The sequence below is a fragment of the Pipistrellus hanaki genome (assembly GCF_964339955.1).
Source record: "Pipistrellus hanaki genome assembly, chromosome: 11".
NCBI lineage: Eukaryota > Metazoa > Chordata > Mammalia > Chiroptera > Vespertilionidae > Pipistrellus > Pipistrellus hanaki.
In genome coordinates, this window is record NC_140513.1 from 22,602,084 (window position 1) to 22,623,852 (window position 21,769).

Here is a 21,769-nt window from a genome sequence, read left to right on the forward strand (position 1 = left end):
CTTGCAACAGAGGAACAACAGGAACATGCCCTGGACCTGGAATCAAATCCATGACCCTCCAGTGCATGGACCCATGCTCTAACCACTGAGAAACACTGGCCAGGGCTCATTACTTTTTAAAAAACTAATGTAAAATGCAATGTTTCACATGCCAGGGACTTATTTTATGGTTTCCTAGGGAAGAATTCTAGCTAGTTCCTTGACAGTTGGAGATCTCTGTTGTTGGACCACTGATTTGTCACTGTAGAAAATAATAAAGTATTCACTAATTTACCATGTTTATTGTATCAAACTGATATATACTTCCATAAAGGAACCACACAGCCAAAAGATGGTGGTGTTTTGGAGACAATACTGTTTCAAGATATGAGAACTGAGCTCTAGTCCTAATTTTGCCACTGTGTTCATCTGGATGCCAATTTACTTATTGTAAAATCATGGAGTTGGATTGAATGAGCACATAGGTTTCTTAAGGTTCTATGATTTTTTTACATATTAATGATTGTATTAATCTACAGTCCAATTATCTTTAGGTTTTCTAGCTCACGTTGGAATAGTAAGAGTATACATAAGGTTAAAGGAAGTAGAGTCATGGTAGATAGAGGCACAAATTTTTTATTCACCCAATCTTATGTTTTAGGTTGTAGCTAAACTATTATTTCCAGAATTAGCTTTAATTTTACTAGGATAAAATGGATACTTTATATTGTATTAAGGTACCATATAGATATGGACTATGTTTATAGTTTAACTAGAGGCCCAGTGCATGAAATTCATGCACGGATGTGTGTGTCCCTCAGCCCAGCCTGCACCCTCTCCAATCTGGGATCCCTCAGTGGGATGGGGCCTAAACAGGCATTCAGACATCCCTCTCACAATCCAGGACTGCTGGCTTCCAACCGCTCACCTAACTGCTTCTGCCTACCAGCCTGATCATCCCCAAACCATTCCCCAGCCAGCCTGATCCACACCTAACAGCTCCCTTGCTGGCTCAATTGCTCCAGACTACAATCCCCTACCAGCCTGCTCACCTCTAACTGCCCTCCCCTACAGGCCTGGTCACCTCCAACTGCCCTCCCCTACAGGCCTGGTCACCACTAACTGCCCTCCCCTGCAGGCCTGGTCCCCCTAACTGCCCTCTCCTGCAGGTCTGGTCCCTCACAACTGCCCTTCCCTGCTGACCTGATCACCCACAACTGCCCTCTTGTGACAGACATCTTTGATCATATGGGGGCGGCCATCTTGTGTTGGAGTGATGGTCAATTTGCACATTAGCTCTTTATTATATAGGATGTAAAGACTGCTGGATTTGTAAGAATACTTGGATTTTGCTGAAACCGGTTTGGCTCAGTGGTAAAGCGTTGGTCTGCGGACTGAAAGGTCCCAGGTTCAATTCCGGTCAAGGGCATGTAAGTTGGTTGCAAGCACATCCCCAGTAGGGGGTGTGCAAGAGGCAGCTGGTCGATGTTTCTCTCTCATTGACATTTCTTGCTCTCTACCTCTCTCCCTTCCTCTCTGTAAGAAATCAATAAAATATATATTAAAAAAAAAAAAAAGAATACTTGGATTTTAATCCCAACTTTGCTTCTATATAATGAAGTAAATTTTGAACTACTTTTTTAAATTTTTCTATATGTAATAATGTGGAATGTAATAATATGGAATATATTGATAACACCTCATTCAGAGTATGCACTTGAGAAATTAAAAAAATTAATACTTTTTTCCTGTCTATTATATAGAATTTGCATTAGTATTTTTGAAAATACATTAGGGGGAAAGAATTTAAATATTGTATGAATAGAGATCTATACTTTTTTTTTAATATATATTTTTATTGATTTCAGAGAAGAAGGGAGAGGAGGAGAGAGGTAGAAACATCAATGACGAGAGGGAATCATTGATTGGTTGCCTCCTGCACGTTGGACTGGGCCTGCAACCCAGGCATGTACCCTTGACCAGAATCAAACCTGGCCGAAACCAATTTGGCTCAATGGATAGAGCGTCAGCTTGGGGACTGAAGGGACCCGGGTTCGATTCTGTCAAGGGCATATACCTTGGTTGCGGGCATATTCCCAGTAGGGGGTGTGCAAGAGGCAGCTGATCGATGACTCTCTCTCATTGATGTTTCTAGCTCTCTATCAGCTCTCTATCTCTCTCCCTTCCTCTCTGTACAAAATCAATAAAATATATTAAAAAAAAAACAAAAAAAATACACAAAAAGCTGGGACCCTTCTGTGCACAGGCCAACACTCTAGCCACTGAACCAAACTGGCTAGGACAAGATCTATAATTTTTAAAATCTTCGTACTGAGATCATTCTTAAAATTTAATTCTATTTAATTGTCAAAGAACAGTTGATTTTTATGGTTTTCAATGTATAGACCATTGGAAAGATGGAAAGCTCCCCATTTTATGAAGTTAGCACACCTTAAATCTATTAAAGTGAGTTTAAACCTAGTAAAAGTGGTATAGACACACACTGTTCACATATGCATACATAAATTTACATTTGCTAAAATTCCAATTAAAATATTAGCAAACTGAATTTAACAGTATATTAAAAGATTACACACACCCTTATTGGATGTCATATTGGCAAATATTATGAAACTACCAATTTGTACTTCTTAATTTCTTCACCTTTTCCACCCATTTCCCCAACCCCCTTTCTTTTGGCAACCATCAGTCTGTTCTCTGTATGTTTGTTTCCTTTTAAAAAAAAAAAAAAAATTGGATTTACTGGGGTGAGATTAGTTAATAAAATTGTTTCAGGTGTATAATTCTATAATACATCATTTATATATTGTATTGTGTTCACCAACCCAAGTCAAATCTCCTTTCATTACCATTTATCCCCCCTTTACCCTCTTCTAACTCCTCCCACCCCAATTTCCCTCTGTATAAGTCTGTTTCAATTGTGTTTGTTCATTTATTTTGTTTTTTATATTCTACATTAAGTGAAATCATATGGTATTTGTCTTCTTCTGACTGATTTATTTCTCTTAGCATAATACCTTCTGGGTCCATTCATACTGTCACAAATGGTAAGATTTTGTTATTTTTTTATGGCTGAGTAATAAAGTGGTGTATATATGCACCACTTCTTTTTTATCCATTTGTCTATTGATGAGCACCTTTGTTGCTTCCATATCTTGGCTATTGTAAATAATGTTATAATGAATATAGGGGTGCATATATTCTTTCAAATCAATGTTGTGGGTTATAAGGCAGATCCATTTTTAATTTTTTGAGGATCCTCTATATTGTTTTTCATAGTCGATGCACCAATCTGCATTCCCACCAACAGTGCACAGGCGTTCCATTTTCTCCACATCCTTGCCAACACTTATTGATTTATTGATGATGGCCATTCTGATAGAGTTACATGTCAGAGGTTATATGTCATTGTGGTTTTAATTTGCATTTCTTTAATGATTAGTGATACTGAGCATCTTTTCATATGTCTATTGGCCATCAGTATATACTCTTTGTAGAAGTGTCAATCCAGGTCCTCTGCCCATTTTTTAATTGGACTATTTGTTTTTTGGTTGTTGAGTTGTATCAGTTCTTTATAAAATTTGGATATTAATCCCTTATCAGATGTATCATTGGCAAATATCTTCTTCCATTCAGTAGGTTGCCTTTTCTGTTGTTGATGATGGTTTCCTTTACTGTGCAAACACTTTTTAATTTGATGTGGTCCCATTTTTTTAAAATTTTTATTTTGTTTCCTTTGCCCTAGGAGATATATCAGAAAAAAATATTGCTATGAGATATGTCAGAGGTTTTACTGCCTATGTTTGCTTCTAATACTTTTGAATCTTACATTTAAGCCTTTAATCTATTTTGAGTTTCTTTTTTTATATAGTATAACAAGGTTGTCTAGTTTAATTTTTTTTGCATGTTCAATTTTTCCCAACAACTATGTTCTTGCCTCCTTTGTCAAATATTAATTGACCATATAGGTATGGATTTATTTCTGGGTTCTCTATTCTGTTCCATTGATCTATCTATCTGTTTTTATGCCAGTATCTTACTATTTTGATTACTACAGGCTTGTATATGATATACAAATTTTTAAAAGCACTAAACTAGAAAGCTTGGAATGCCTTCATTATTGAAAAAAGAGTTTCAACTAGAATTTTCTATCTATTGAAATTAGCAATTACACATGAAGGGAGAATAAAGGTATTTTTCAGTCACATAATAACTTAAAGTTTTACAACCAAGATTCCCTATTTGCAGAGCTACTGGAAGATGTATTCCAACAAAACAGTGGAGTAAACAAAAAAATGAGAAAGACATGATATCCAGGAAAACAAGGACCCAATACAGAGGAGAAGCTCAGGAAGTTCAAACAAGCCTAGAAAGTAAGTCCAGATTGAAACTGGGGGAAGGGCTTCAGAAAAGAGTCTTCAGAATAAATAAGTCATGTATTTGAGCATATGAAAAACATTGACAGCATGTGGCAGAGATGTGCAGCATTTAGGAAAAAAACACAATATATGAAAAGCCAGGAAATTTAAAAAATGAGGCAATTATTAACTTAAAAAACACACAAAATGATGTACTATATTTCATTAATTTGGCTTAGCAAGAAACTATTCTATATAATAAAGGGTAATATGCAAATTAACCATCACTCTTTCAAAAAGATGGTGGTGCCCATAGCGCCCCAGCCAGCGGAGAGAGGGCAGGCTTCTAGCCAGAGGCTGGCTGGGGTGCACAGGATGCTGGGGCAGCGTCACCCCAGCGACGAGCCATACGTCCCGCACACCCCAGCCCATGGAGGGAAGGCAGGCGGGTGGGCCTCTGGTCAGTGTCCTGTGTGCCCCAACCCACCAAGGGAAGGTGGGCGGAGGGACACCTCCCCACCCCCAGTGCACAAATTTCATGTACCGGGCCTCTAGTATCTTTATAATCAAATAATGAGATACTAGTAACTAATTTAACCAAAAGTTATATATAATTACGTAAGGGAGAGGAAAGTAAAGAGCAAAGTGGAAAGTTAGGTCTCCACCTTTTATGGCAAGAAATGAAGAGATCATGACTAAACCTGATTAAGAAATACCAGTTTACACATTGTATTTAGGAATAGAGTTTGAAAAAACAGAGAAAATGACCCAAAGGATTAAAAGTGGTTTCTTCCAAGTAGGACTTGGGGATGGATAAGGGAAGGGTTTTATCAGACTTTTAATTTTATTTGGCTTTTAACTGTGTAAACATTATTTTAAAAAATTAATTTAAAATAATTAAAATTTATTTATTAAAATGCCAATAACTAGCAAAGAATAATCATAACACTATATTAATTCAACAACATTACAGAGAGATCAGTATTTTCAAATTAGAAGAAACTCTCACAAAAGACAACATAATATATGCAAGGGACATGAACAGTCGATTTACAAAAGAAATATTACCACCCAAGAAGTATATGAAAAAACCTTTCACATTTCAAAGCAATCAAAGAAAAATTCCAGATTAAAACAGAAAAATGCAACATTATTTTAATCTACTAATTAGCAAAAATTTGAGAAATGGGAAATATTAATGTTGGCAAGATTTTTTTAAAAATACCATGATTGTGGGAATATAAGTTGATAAATCATTTCTGGAGGAAATTTTGATAAGATGAACCAAAATCCTAAATATGTTTATAACATTTCATTCAGTAATTCCTCGTAGAAATAAATAAGGAAATAGTTCTCAATATGCATAAAAGGATTCAGCTACAAGGGTATTCATTTTACAAAATTTTCTTAAGTCGGTCTACAAACTGATTTACTAGAAACATAGCCTTACCTGAACTGTACGTCCTGCATTGATATGCTCTTCGTGCAACTTGTCCCAGATTCTGCATCTCTGATACTACACAAAAGAGAAAGAAAAGGAACAAAAAAATTTTTATCAGTAAAGTGATTATTACTAGCTACCACAAAAATCCTCAGTCACCTACCCAAACATAAACATATTAGCTAAGAGCGAGGGGGGAGACAGAGAAAAAAGAAAGAAGAAAGAAGAAAGTAGAAAGAAGAGAGAAGAGAGAAAGGAAGAATGAATTGAGAGATTACTGAAAGAGGGGGGAAAAAAACACCAAAAAATATGATTCTCATTATTTCATCTTAGCTGGAATGTAAGAGCTGGAGTTGCCATTTCATATGCAAGTTGTCCTGGCCAGTGTGGAATGTTGTCCTGTACACCAAAGTGTGGTGGTTTGATTCCCAGTCAGGTTTAAACTCCAGTTGGGTTGCATGCAGAAGGCAATCAATTAGTGTTTCTCACATTAATGTGGGGTTTCTCTCTCTCTCTCTCTCTCTCTCTCTCTCTCTCTCTCTCTCTCTCTCTCTCTCTCTCTCTCTCTCTCTCTCTCTCTCTCCCCCCCCTTCCTTCCCCTCTCTCTAAAAAAAGAGACAGAAATAACTTGAGAATTGAAATTAAAAAGAGCCAGGGCCTTTAATGACTTTTGAGCTGCCACTGTAGCCCAAGATTGTCTCTATGAGATTAAATATAAAAGCAAAAACAAAAACTTCTATCTTATTTCCTACACTAATTTGGAGTTTCCTGCAAACTTGCATGCTAACTATAGATTAATAAATCAGTACATGCTATACAATATGTTTCCCTCAAGTCCCTATAATATGAAACAAAAAAATTATGTTCCAAGCTTGTTGTTCCTATTCACTACTCTTAAGTCTATCTTACATTAGCCAAAAAGTTGAATGCTAATCAAGTCTATCACGTATAATAAAATGTACTGCTGAAGGACCTATGGAATATAGTCCCAGGTGTCCACAGCACACTACTCTCATTGTTTTCAGATATTGCAGAATCACTCCACTAAGGCTTACCTTCAATTTCCCTTCAGTCTGACTTTCTTCTTTTAAATTCATATTGGATGACTGATGGCTAACATAATAAATACTTTATCTTTCTACACTCTTCACCCAGGAAAATATGCCTTTTTGAAAGTGAGGCGCCATTAGACACCTGAAGTCCAAAATTAGTTCTTAACTCCTGTCCACAGTGAACACTGCTGCTTTTATATAATTTTACATTGCCATAAACTATCTATTAAGATATGCTATTCAATCTTATATAGATACCAAATCACTTTCATAACTAAACTAGAAATCCTAGAATAAGTAAAATGGTCAAGAGCATGGAATAAAACATAGATCAATATGAGTTTAACTGCTTAGCTTCAGACAATATCACTTATATTGTGAATTATAATTATTATGATATTGTCTAACATTTTCACAGTAAGTAAAAATTGAAAAAAAACAAAAACAAAGAAATACTGTTCTGGCAAAGAACATTCAATATAACTCTAGAATAATTTTCTTATAAAGTCTGGTACAATTAACCAAGTCAGTAATAGACCCATTCCTATCCCAACTCAGCTTTCTCTCAGGGTTCTGACTTTTACACTGATGGCTTGATGATACATATGTTTAAGCTCTGAAGATACCAGCAGGCACTTTCCTATAGAATAAATATAGGAAAAAGGAAATCTAAAACATGCCAAACCTCAAATGTAAAATAGGACAATAAAGAGGAAAATATGGTCTCAGTAGACCATAGTCTACTTATTTCTGCCTTTCATAATCAATTCTGCTAAATTCTTGTCATCTTTACAACCAAGCACTTCAAAATGAGCTCAGGAATTTGAACTAATCAATCAAAAGTAAACAATTCTATTTCTATGCTGTTACAGTACTAAAAGAATGAGCCTTCCCAATTAAACAAAGCATGGAACCCTTTAATTTGTTTATGTTCATGACCAGAATAACCAGTTTACTGGAGAACTCTTCCATCCTTAAAAGTCATAGTTCTGTCCCGGGTGACTCCGTTGGTAGGAGTGCCATCTCATGCACCAAAAAGGTTGTGAGTTGGATTCTAGTCAGGTCACATACCTAGATTGTGGGTTCAATCCCCATTTGGGGCACAGAATCAATGTTTTTCTCTCTCACATAGATGTTTCTCTTTCTCTCTCTCTCAAATCAATAAAACATAGCCTGGGGTGAAGACTTATTTAAAAGCCACAGAATTTATTGCTTATGAATAAAACAGAAATTAAGGAATGACAAAATATGAATCTTGAATTGTAGATACCTTAATATTTGCTTTTTAAAATTTTTATTGCTGACACTATTATAGATGTCTCCATTTTCCTCCCATTTGCCTTCCTCCACCCAGCCCCAGACCTCACCCTCACCAGGTCTTCACCCCCATTATATACCTTCATATTTGTATGGAAATTTTCATTGTAATATTCTTGGCACTCATTTTCTATAGTTTTTTTTAAATGTGTTTTTATTTATTTATTTATTTATTTATTTATTTATTTATTTAAAGAATGAGACAGGGAAAGGGAGAGAGATGGAAATAGCCATTGGATGCCTCTTGTACACCTTCTACTGGGGGTCAAGCCCGAAACGCTGACATGTGCCCTGACTGATGGGACGACTCTCAACCAAGTGAGCCACACTGGCTGGGCTATTTATTTTCTATACTTAAAAAAAAATACTCAAGTATTAGGAAGACAGATATATATGGAGGAAAAAGCTGATGCTCTTTTAACTTGTAAGGTAGTCAGTTGAAGGTGATAAATATTTTTGATAAAGGCTTAATGATCACTTCTATCCCACTCCCCAAATCAACGGAGGGCATACAGCTTAAAATTTATAGTGAGGAAGGTTCTTTTGAAAGATAAAATAACACTAATCTGTCCCACAGCAATTAAAGGTAAAATATCAAAATCAATGCTCAGTACTGAATAAACCTGATGTTCCCATAAATACCATAATCATTCCACCAGACCCTGGCCAGTCCAGGTTCTATGCAACCTCCACCATAGTCCCTGAGACTAGTTCTTCCCTCTACTTATCTCCTAAGCTGACCTCTAGGCAATATTTCTGAATTTGAGGCATTCCTCAAAGCAGTGAAATTGGGAAATTCCCTTGTATCACATAATAATTTGCCTCTTTAATGCATCTGAAGAGATTAGGAGTTACTGACAGACACAAGGTTCAAAACATTTGCCATCAGATGAATAAAATTAAGATAGGCCTCCTCAGCCAAAGTTTGCCACCTTCACATTTTAGTGCATTATCAAATTGTTTGTATTTTAATTATCAATTGCTTAATATGTCAGTATGTACAACTAAAAAGATGCAGATCCTATTCTTACATCCCTTCCTAAAAAATAATAATATAAGAGGGGTATTTGCAGAATAACAACAACAACAAAAGCACAGATGAAAGAATGTTGCTAAATCAATAGAAGCGAGATGTTTCAGCAAAGCTTATTTAATATTCTGAATTTAGCTAAAATGTACAACAAATATAAATCTGAATATGTACATGATTTTTTGTGGTAGAAATAGAAAAACTTACCTTCTCAATATTTATCTGGTGCTTTCTTAACCTCTCCAGGTCTGTGGGGATTACTATTTTAATGAATTTCTGGATAGCTGGTTCAAGACGGCGTAATTTCACTTTTTCTTCATCTTCAGACATCCTAAAAAATGTTGTCTTCTACTTGCAACAACTGTCTTCTCTACTCATATAGAAAAACCTAAAAGGAAAATATTTATTTACAAATGTTTTCAAATGTGTTCCTATTAGGTAATTTTATAATTTATTCTAAATGTATATTCAACTTAATTATGAACTTCAGTGACTTTTTTCAAGAAACCTTTTATTTGAAAAACTTTTTCTCTGATCAAAAGTAATATATATTTCCTTTAGAATGTTTAGAAAATATAAAAGGTGTCAAGTGGTACAACTGGAGGGAAAAAATTCATTTTTAACATTTCTGCTTGTATCAATCTTCATTTTTTTAATTAAATTATTATCTGTGTACATATTTTACCATTGCCCTCCCCATACATACCCACCCTCCCCAGAGTTTTGTGTCCATTGTCAATCTTCATTTTAATGTTATCATAATGTACCTATGTAATTATCCTAATATTTATAAAAAGTCACAACCGAAACTACTGGACAGACGACTGAACACAGGCTGCATGGGGCGACGGGCATGAGGGACAACCAAACAACTGAACAGCAGGCTGTGTGGGGCAACCAGGCTGGCAGGGGGGGAAATTGGGGGCAACCAGGCGGTTGGAGAGGGCAGTTGGAGGCAACCAGGTTGGCAGGGGTCAATTGGGGGCGACCAAGCTGGCAGAGTGGCAATTAGGGGCAACCAGGCCAACAGGAGTGGGTAAGTTGGGGGTGACCAGGCAGGCGGGGGGTGGGGGGAGCAGTTGGGGGTAACCAGGCTGGCAGAAGAGGGCAGTAAGGGGCGACCAGGCTGGTGTGTGTGTGTGGGGGGGTAGTTAGGGTGACCAGGTTGGTGGGGGTGGGGCAATTGGGGGCAACCAGGCCAGCATGGGGGGGGGCAGTTAGGGGCGATCAGGCAGGCAGGCAGATAAGCAGTTAGGAGCCAGCAGTCCCAGAATGTGAGAGGGATGTCGGATCCCTGGGATTGAGCCTAAATTTGCAGTCATTTGCAGTCAGACTTCCCCTGAGGGGTCCCTGATTGGAGAGGTTGCAGGCTGGGCTGAGTCCCGTGCCCCCCCCCCCCCCCCCCCCCCCCGCCAACCCCTGCACAAATTTTATGCACTGGGCCTCTAGTATACTATAACATAGTATGTAACTCTTTTCATCAATGTCCTTTAATTGCCTCTTCCCTTTCTTACAGTGATTAGCACTGTCTACAAACAATACCAAAAAATTAGTGACACAGCTGGAATAAGAACCCAGGATTCCTCAGCATACAATCAAATGCTCTTTCTAATTCACAAGAGGTTACTACCAGTATTCCACAAAGTCCAAGGGTATGCATTTGAGGCCATGGTAGAAGAGAGTAGGGATTGGCAAGTGAGCAGGCTCCAGGATCCCACAAACTTGAGTTTATTAGATTTTATATAAATAAAGGGCTCCACTGCTTAACCAAGCTTTAAAACCATTGTTATGCACCACAGTTCCATGCAACTCATTAGCCACAAACTCTTCCATATTTTTTTTAAAAAAATTCATTGCCCATGTTAATTCCATTGGGTTATTATGTCTTACACCAGGGTCCACAGAGATAGGGTTCACAAAAAGACTTTGTGGAATCACTAAATCTTTATGAAAAATTGTGTATGTATTTTGAGTTATTTTGAAGGACAGTGCCCACTGCTTTCATGAGATTATCAAAGAGATCTAACACTCTAGAAACATTAAGAACCACTATTCTAAGTAATGTTCTGTTTCTCTTTCTTTCACAGTTGAAAATTTTGAAGTGTTGGTTATATAGACTACCTTATTTACTTGTAATTTGAATTTAATGTTTAAGTTCAAAAGCAAAAAAGGAAAATCTCCAGACACCAATAATGAGTCCTATAGTGAGTGGGAATTGGAGACACATGGAGAAGTTAAATGCCAAAAGAGTTAGTCCTCAAACCCAACAACCCAGAAAAATTCACTAAGGAACTAGAAATGATAAAGCAATCTAAAAAGAAAATTAAAATAGGTACATTAAAAATATTCAAAGGTAAAATGGAAAGAATATAATTTTTTTTAAAAAAATTAGATATTATGAAACAGTAACAGACCAATCTAAAAATAAACCAAGTAAAAAGTACACTTTAAAATTTTTACTCAACACTGTAGCTGAAGATATCAGTCCGAACACAGAGGAATAAAGAGGTACAAAATATAAATAGAAAAGTAGGGACCTAAAGGATAAAATTAGAAGCTCAACAACAAAGAGGTTGTAAAGTGTAAAGTGGTGAAGAGGCATTCATTATTCAAAGAGGATATGCTCAGAATTAGAATATAGGACCTCAGATTGAAGATGCACATAAACCCCAACTAGCATAAATAGAAAAATAAAAATTTATCTGAACATATGGAAGGGAAACTACAGAACATCAAGGACAAAGAGAAAAATCTTAAAAAGCAAATCAAAGATAAAAGATAAACTAAACCAATAAAAACAGCAAACTTTTCATCAAAGCAGGATATCAAAAGTTAGGAATATCTTCAAAGTGCTAAGGGAGTTGATATATACCCAGGAAAATTATTATTTAGAAGTGAAGGAAAAATAATAATTATCAGATATATAAAGACTGAGTTCATTACCAAGCCTATTGTTAAAAGAACTGCTAAAGTGCATACTTTAACAATAAAGAAAATAAACTCAATGGAGTGGAATGGCAAAGAGCAATCAATATAATCAAGTATACTGTTACTGGGTAAATAAACAAATAAAATGAATAAAGAAAGGGTTTAAAAAAAGGGTCTTTAAATAACCTGATTACATATAATAAAATGTTTCCATTAAAATTATTTTTCTACAATGCATCTTTTTATTATTATTAATGTTTTTCTTTTTAAATCGATTTTAGGGAGGGAAGAGAGAAAAATCATTGTTAGAGAGAGAGACATTGATTAGTTGACTCCCACACTCATCTTAACTCAGGATTGAACCCACAACCTGGGTATGTGCCCTGCCTGGGGATCGAACCTGCCACCCTTTGGTGTATGAAATGACACTCCAACCAACTGAGTTACACTGGCCAGGGCTACAATGCATCTTTTTATAACACATGGTATTACTTGGCATAAATGTTCTATAATTTAACTAATCGTCGATAGTTGGCTATATAGATTGCTTCTAATTTACCTCCATTATAAACTACTAGAGGCCCAGTGCACAAAATTCATGAATGGAGAGGGGAGTATTCAGCCTGGCCTGCACCCTCTCCAATCTGGGACCCCTCAGGGGATGTCCAACTTCCAGTTTAGGGGCCTAAACCGGCAGTCAGACATCCTTCTCACAATCCAGGACAACTGGCTCCTAACCACTTGCCTGCCTGCTTGATCACCCCTAACTCCTCTGCCGGGTCTGATCGCCCCGAATTGCCTCTGCCTGCCTGATCACCCCTAACTGCCCTCCCCTGCTGGCCTGATCTTGCCCCCAACAGCCCTCCCCTACTGGCCTGACCTTGCCCCCAAATGTCCTCCCCTGCTGGCCTGATCACCCCTGCCTCTCCCTCAGCCTCACCACCACGGTTTTGTCTGAATGGAAATCGGATGTCTGGAAGATGGCCAGTCAACCGGGTCTAATTAGCATATTACCCTTTTATTAGTATAGATGCCACAGTGTATTTACCCTCCTTACACATAAATCAAAATACCATCTATAGTTATATTTTTAAGTTAAATACCTTGAAAGAGAATTAGTAGGTATACACATTTTTTAGAATGTTTGATACCAAATATCCTTAAAAAGATTGTGCCTATTGACATTCCCACTAGCAACACATCAAAATGCCCACTTATTGATTTAATATTTGCTATTATCATTCTTCTTAGACATTTAACTGGTCACAAAAATGGTGTCTCATTCTTGTTTTATTTTTCAACTAGAGGCCTGATGCACAAATTTGTGCACAGTTGGGGTCCCTAGGCCTGGCCAGTGCTCAGGGCTGCCCAGGGGAAGGAGTGGGAGGTTGGCTGGCCACAGGAGGTTGGCTGAGGGAGCACACTGACCACCAGGGGGAAGCTTCTGCATTGAGCACCTGCCCCAAGGTGGTCCTGCGCATCATAGCGACTAGTCAACCTGTCATTCCGGTCATTCTGGTAGTTAGGTTGGAAAGGTCACTTAAACTTTTATATAGAGAGATTCTTAAATTACTAATGGGATTGATTTACTAGCCCAGTAGTCGGCAAACTCATTAGTCAACAGAGCCAAATATCAACAGTACAATGACTGAAATTTCTTTTGAGAGCTAAATTTTTTAAACTTAACTTCTTCTAACATCACTTCTTCAAAACAGACTTGCCCAGGCCGTGGTATTTTGTGGAAGAGCCACACTCAAGGGGCCAAAGAGCTGCATGTGGCTCACAAGCCGCAGTTTGCTGACCACTGTACTAGCCATTTGCATGTCTTCTTTCATGAAATGCCAGCTCATGTGAAATGTTGGTTTTACTATCAGGTATGTTTTTCTTTTTTAATATATTTTATTGATTTTTTACAGAGAGGAAGGGAGAGAGATAGTTAGAAACATTGATGAGAGAGAAACTTCGATCAGATGCCTCTTATACAACCCCTATTAGCAATGTGCCCGCAACCAAGGTACATGCCCTGGACCGGAATCGAACCTGGGACCTTTCTATCCACTGAGCCAAACTGGTTTTGGCTGTTTTTCTTATTATATGTAACATATAATAGACATAAATTATGAACTATTTGCCTAACATTAATGTTAGAAATTCTGAAATTATGTATCTACTAGGATTGAAATAAAATATTTTGCAGACAATGAAAACCAGATTTCTTACTGTCAAAGAAAGAAATTACAAGGGGTGAGAACAGAATGAATCCTGTGGTGTTAGATTAGAATCAGAGGTATTAGAATAAACTTCTGTTTTTATAAAATATATATATATATATATATATATAGAGAGAGAGAGAGAGAGAGAGAATATATATGCAGATATATATACACAGATGTCTATATATACAAATAAATATAAAATTTTGTTTATGCCTGGATATATGTGTATATAGACACACACACACACACACACACACACACACACACACATATATATATATATATATCCATACTCTATAAGTATCTCCATATATAAATAGCTTACGTGTGTGTGTGTGTGTGTGTGTGTGTGTGTGTGTATGCCAGGCACTACAAGTAATGATACCCCATTAGCAGAGAGCATTCCTATTGCCTAATCTAGATCTTGGTGTTTAAGCAACACTCTAAAAAACAAACAAAAAACCAGGGATCCTTGGAGAAGTGGTTGATTCCAGGGGTGGGGCATGATAAGCCCATCTTAAGGTGCCAGAAATTCTCAACAAAAAAAAAGGATAGAGGTTTGTCAAACAGGCACTATGATGCACACTAAAAAAACTCCCAAAGGCCAAAGCTGGGACAATGTGAACATAAAATAAATGACAACAGTATAGAATAAACAATAAAAAAAATAAATGAATCCATACTGATACTATAATAATAAATAACAATATCACATAAATAAATGGGAAGGGCAGCTTTTCCTTCAGAAGTACTTAAATTAATAAATGAAGAAGTGAGGGAAACAAAGTCACCAATATACCATTACAATAATAATTACTGAAGGCAAGATCCATTGATGGATGCTAAAATCAGAAGGTGAAAGTTTGAGGAGAAATAGGATGTTTGTATAGTTTACAAGTTCTCTCCCAGGATATCAATTGTTTACAAAGTTCCCTATGTAAAGTACAATAGTACCTTTTTTTTTTTTTTTCATAGTACCTTTACATTAGAGAATTCCAGCAGACCCAACCTTAACTAAACAATCAAAAGTAATATAAAATGCAGTGCGGTTACATCATAAATGATTAACTGAGAAGGGCACATATGCTTCTGTGGTATCAACAAAAATGCACAACCTTAACCATGAAAAAATTTCAGGCAAAACCCAACTGACAAAATAACTGACCATCATTCTTCAAAGCATAAAGATCATGAAAGACAGAAAAAGACTGAGCTGTCACAGATTGGAGAATAAGGAGCCATGCCAACTAAATGCAATGTGGGGTCTTAAATTGGTTCCTGGTGCAGAAAAAGGTCTTGAGTATAAAAAATTGTGGCAAATTGAAGAAAATTGGTATAGAATTGGGCGTATGTTAATGTCTTACTTTTGATCATTGTACCAGTTATTCAGGTGTCAACATAAAAGTAAGCTGTGGAGGACTCTGTATTATTTTTGTAGCTTTTCTATATTTGTAAAATTATGTCAAAACAAAGTCTTTTTTTCTTCAGGGGCATATATATATATATATATATATATATATATATATATATATATATATATGTTTTTAAAGTAAACTGATGTTTTACATAAACAGGGCAAACATTTAGAAGCCAGCCGAAGCCGGTTTGGCTCAGTGGTAGAGCAGTCGGTCTGCGGACTGAAAGGTCCCAGGTTCGATTCCGGTCAAGGGCATGTACCTAGGTTGCGGGCACAACCCCAGTAGAGGTTGCAAGAGGCAGCTGATCGATGATTCTCTCTCACTGACGTTTCTAGCTCCCTATCTCTCTCCCTTCCTCTCTGTAAAAAATCAATAAAATATATATTTTTAAAAAATTTTATTAGAAGCCAAAGAACTGCGACCTTGTCAAGGCACAAACACCTCGGGGGAGGGGTTTCCAGGCGCTACTCGCTTTACCACTCAGCACTTAACTGCATCAGCTGAGCACCAGGATGCTCACGCTTCCCAGGAGGAAATATCGCCCGGAGTTAACTAAATCACTTAAAAGATTGTTTATATCTAAAAGCCCCAGATGAAACTGGTTTGACTCGGTGGATAGAGCGTGGGACTTTGGACTGAAAGGTCCCAGGTTCGATTCCGGTCAAGGGCATGTACATTGGTTGCGGGCACATCCCCCGTTGGGGGGTGTGCAGGAGGCAGCTGGTCGATGTTTCTCTCCCATCCATGTTTCTGGCTCCCTATCTCTCTCCCTTCCTCTCTGTAAAAAAAATCAATAAAATATATATAAAAAATAATTTAAAAAATGAAAGCCCAAAAGCCCCATTCCTCAGAAAACAAAACAAAAATCCAAAATCTTTGGAACACCGCCCCACCCTCTCCCCCTACATTGGTCGCCCCGAGTGTCCGCCTGGGGCACGGTGTCCCGAATTTGGAAAGTCCAGGCCTTGGGTCCTACCATATGGTCTCCTGTCTGAGCCTGGGACCCCGAATGTGCGAAAGCGGAGCCCTCAGCCCACACCTCCCGGGCGGTGGGGCTGACAGGAGGAGCGGGCCTCTCGCACCCGGCCCTCCCCTCCGCACCCCGAGCCCCGCGTCCCCCCTCGCAGCGTCCCCCGCGGCGCACCTGGGCCAACACGCCCCCCGCCCCCCGCCAGGGCACGGATGCGCGCGGGCCGGTCTCGGGTCCGAGCCGCCAGGGACCCCCGAGGACCCGGCGCCCACAGCGCGTCACGGGCAGGGCCGGCGCCGGGAACTTTTCCACCCCGCGACCTCCGGAGGCCGGCACACCCGTCCCGCCGGCCGCCTCTCTACACCCGCTGCGATGAGTGCTCCTCAAAACGAAACCGCCACCGCCTGGAGCCGAGAGGAGCCCCCACGGCCGCTGGCAGGGACGAGGGAAGCCCGGCTTCCGTGGGGCGCCTCTCCCGCGCGCCCAGCCCGCCCTGAGGGCCGGGGCCCGACGCCCCTGCGGCGGCCTCCCGCGAGCCCCTTACCTCCCACCCGGGCGCTCGAGAGCGGTCGGTGCGCAGGGCGCAGGCGCGGGCACAAGAGGGCGGGGCGTCGCGTCCGGCAGGCCGGATAGGCCACGCCCCCCGCCCGGTCCCAGCCCTGGGGGCGTGGCCAGCGCGCAGGTGGGAACGCGGGCCCTGCGTATTTTTTTTTTCAAAAGTGGCCTTGATTTCTGCCACGGGTCAGTCATGCTGGAACCAGAAAGGGAAGAGACACATCAATGCTTTTTAAGTCAGTTTTGTTGTGTGTTTAATAGGAGACAGTTCACATTTGTATAACCTTCTGCATATTGCAAAAATGTTCTGTTCCTTTTCCTCTGTTTTTCTAGGAATTTTACTTGCGCTGGCTTTTTGTTCGTAGAAATTGACGCTCAGAAAGGTTGTGCCTTCTCCCACTCGCCCCCACTTCTCGCCCCCTCACACAAAACAAAACAAAACAAAACACACACACACACACACACACACACAACAACAACAACAACTGTGAGGTGAAGAGGGTACAAGACTTCGTTGTAACAAGCGCAGAAATTGAAGCTCAGATAAGCTGTGATCTCCCCCCAAAACTGGTGGAGGCCTTAATGCCACTGTCCTTGTTCCAGTTTTATAGCTAGTGACACTGAAGCTCAACACAAAGCGTTAAGTGACTCACTCCAGTTCACCCAGTTAATGACAGTGTGAACTTCAGCTGGGTTTGCTAATTTCCTTCCCACGTTCTTCCTGCTGTACAGCTGCCATCAATGAACACGCAGGTGGCTGGCTTTGAAGCCAGGTCCAGGTTATAGGTGATGGCCTACCTTCCACACCCAGCCTGTTTTTATATGTGTGTTTGTGAATATTAAGATGACTTCCTTAGTTAGAATCTAGTCACTAATGACATTGTCCTCACAAGTCACAAAGGGAACTCAGTTCTTAGCGTCCTCCAGTGGAGTGGGTGTAGAGGTAGAAATTGAAGGTCAAGGAACATTAAGAAAACCTTGAAAGGCAGTTTCTAAAATAAGTTAAAAAGTAAGCAAAGAACTTGAAAATTGTTACTCTGTTCTTTTTTTAAAAAAATATTTTTTTATTGATCTTTTACAGAGAGGCAGGGAGAAGTATAGAGAGTTAGAAACATCAATGAGAGAGAAACATCAATCAGCCGCCTCCTGCTCACCCCCCAAACCCCACTGGGGATGTGCCCGCGACCTGAATCGAACCCAAGACCCTTCAGCCCACAGGCCGATGCTCTATCCACTGAGCCAAACCGGTTTCCGCTGTCATTCATATTCTTATTAAAAAAAAAAAAAAAAAAAAAAAAAAGGAGCTGAACAAACTGAAAACCTATTACTTTTCTTGGAGTCATCAGAGAATTGAGATTGCAGGGCAAACTTCCTCCAAGAATCAGGAGAGACAGGCAAATACAGAGAATTACAGCCACGATCAGCTTCCCCGAAACAGAAGCCCCTGGAGCCTTAAGCTGGTAAGAACATTCAAACGGTAACTTTGACAAGATATCAGCGGTTGAGTGTGGACTAGTGTGTGAGTGAGAAACTCCTGGAGCTGCAGTCTTAGGGGGACATGTCCATGGCTTTCCTTCTGGGAACCTCACCAGATTCTCAAGGTGAAGAGACAATGAAAAAACCCTCATGTTTCTGGCAGAGGAGAAGAAAAGAAATTATTTCTTAAATATACCCAGTTTTCTTCCATAAGAAAAGCTTACTCAACGAGAGGAAAAGACTTAGCCAGATATTTGTGATGATGGGGGTGGGGGAGGAAGTCATTATCCAACTCCAGCCCCTCCTAGTCTTCCTGTTTCTCCCAGTGGGGGAAAAGATTAGAAATACTTGTGAAGGCCAAAACCGGTTTGGCTCAGCCGTAGAGCGTCGGTCTGCGGACTAAAAGGTCCCAGGTTCGATTCCGGTCAAGGGCATGTACCTTGGTTGCGGCCACATCCCCGGTGGGGGGTGTGCAAGAGGCAGCTGGTCGGTGTTTCTCTCTCATCGATGTTTCTAGCTCTCTATCTTTCTCCCTTCCTCTCTGTAAAAAATCAATAAAATATATTTTAAAAAAAAGAAGAAAAAAAAAAAAAAAGAAATACTTGTGAAGGTCACAGCCCAAGGACACAGGCCCACTAAAGACTGAAACAAGATTATAGAATGCTGCCCCTCACCCTTCACCTTACCATCACATCCACAGGGCTCCAGTAAAATAATTGGGTTACAGTTGAAAGATCTGCATTGTGCAGTCTCTACTAGTATATAAGAAGCTTTTTAGGAAAATCCAAAGAAGGAAATTGAAGCCTCTGATATCTACTTGTATGGCAAACATTAAACACAGATCCTAAACAGATTAACATAAAACCTGACCTTAAAAGCCAATTCACCTCACTTCCCATATACATTATATCTGGATTTTAACCAAAAATTACAAGGCCTATTGTTACTGTTGTAAGTAGCTAGTTATTAATAACTAGAGGCCTGGTGCCCAAAATTCATGTATTCAGGAGGTCGCTCAGCCCTCTTTCAATCAGGAGCCCTCAGGGGATGTCCATGAGGAGTGGGCCTAAGCTGTCAGTCAGACATCCTTAGCCCTGCCACAGACACAGACTGCACTTACCAGCCATGAGCCTGGCTCAGAAATTCTGTCTGAGTGGCGCTCCCCCCATGAATGCACTGACCACCAGGGAGCAGCTCCTGCATCTAGTGTCTGCCCCCTGGTGGTCAGTGCACATCATACCCTGTTTCCCCGAAAATAAGACAGTGTCTTATATTAATTTTTTTCTCCCAAAGTTGCGCTAGGTCTTATTTTCAGGGGATGTCTTATTTTCTGGGAAACACGGTAGTGACTCGTGGTTCTGCCATTTGGTCAATTTGCATATTAGCCTTTTATTATATACGGAGCAAAGGGAAGGCCAGACTTTATAAGCATGACCATCTGGGGAGTTTCACCAGGAAACTGCAATTTCACACTCCCCAGGGAACCACTGGTCCATTTCCTGCAGATCACTGGAGGAAGAGACCCAACAAAGGGAAGACTGATCCGTGCTCAGTAAAGTTGAGATAAAGTAGGGAAGATGCTTGTCAGTCTAACCTGGAACAAAGATAATTGGCTAGAGAGGGTGGAGCCATTGCAAGCTCATGAAATCTTAGAAGGTTAAAATCCCCAAAGGGATTCTCTCTCTTTTGTTCCTCTGGCTTTGCTCCTGCTTCCTTGCCCTCACCCATGTTACCTCCATAGCTATGTGGCCCTAGAATCTGCATGGCCCATGGCCATGTGGACCCCACACTTACCGGGCTGCAGCTGGGAACACAAGTGAAGCTAGCCTGAGACTGGATTGGAATGGGCAACACCTTTCCTCCTAGCTCCACTGATAACACAGCTGGACTTCTTCCATGGCAGGATGGAGGGAGAGAGAACTTTGGGAACTCAGAAATTTAATTCCACACAAATAAATATCACTCATTTTCCTATGCAAGTCTCAGAAAATTTTTTTTCTTGTGACATTGCAAGAAGTTCACTTCCACTGGCCACAGGTGGGGACATGGAGAGCTCCTCCCTGATAACACTGTTAACAGGCAAGTAAAAGTGTAGTCTAAAGAAACAAAGCAAGGCCCTAGATGGCTTGGCTCAGCGGTAGAGTGTCAGTCTGCGGACGAAGGGTCCCAGGTTCGATTCCGGTCAAGGGCATGTACATTGGTTGCGAGCACATCCCCGGTGGGGGGTGTGCAGGAGGCAGCTGGTCGATGTTTCTCTCTCATCGACGTTTCTAGCTCTCTATCTCTCTCCCTTCCCCTCTGTAAAAAATCAATAAAATAAAAAAAAATTAAAAAGGGGGTTTGCAGGAGGCAGCGATCAATGCTTCTCTATCATCATTGATGTTTCTATCTTCCTCTCTGAAATCAATATATATATATATATATATATATATACACACATACGTATGTTGCATATATATATATACATCTGTATGTATATATATATATATAACACACACACACACACATATATATAAACACAGCAAGGATCAGATTCGGCTATGGCATAGCTTTTGTAATTATCAGACAGGGAATTTTAAATAACTATGATTTATATGGCAAGGGGTCTAATGGAAAAAGTTAACAACCTGCAGAGCAAGTGGGTAATGTAAGCAGAGAGGTGGAAACTCTAAGAAAGAAGGGAGCTGGAGGACATTTTTAATACTTTTAACAATAAAGATAAATTTTTTAGAAAAGAAAAAAGAAAGCGTCGAAAGGAAATATTAGAAATGAAAAACACAGTAATGGAAATGAAGAATGCTTTTGATGGACTTGTCAGTAGACTAGATATGGTCCCAAGGAAAGAATCAGTGAGTTTGAGATACATCAATAGAAAATTCCCAAATTGAGATGCAAAGAAAAACACACACAGAATGTAAAAAGTGAGACAATTTCAAAAGATGTAACATATATGTAGTTGAAATGCCAGAAGGAGAGGAGAAAAAGAATGGAACACAAGAAATATTTTA

At 39.6% G+C, this 21,769-nt stretch overlaps 1 protein-coding gene across 1 annotated transcript in view; it reads right to left on the minus strand.

Annotated features, from left to right (window-relative positions):
* The window catches only part of STX17 (syntaxin 17), a 35,899-nt gene extending 18,571 nt beyond the window's left edge, over nucleotides 1-17,328 (minus strand). The window contains exons 1-3 of the mRNA XM_084899761.1: nucleotides 17,275-17,328; nucleotides 9,406-9,586; nucleotides 5,809-5,874 (exon numbers count right to left, since the gene is read on the minus strand). Coding sequence (XP_084755887.1) covers nucleotides 5,809-5,874; nucleotides 9,406-9,528 — 189 coding nt within the window. The 5' untranslated portion in view covers nucleotides 9,529-9,586; nucleotides 17,275-17,328. The remainder of the gene's footprint in view (nucleotides 1-5,808; nucleotides 5,875-9,405; nucleotides 9,587-17,274) is intronic.
* Nucleotides 17,329-21,769: the final 4,441 nt, after the last annotated feature.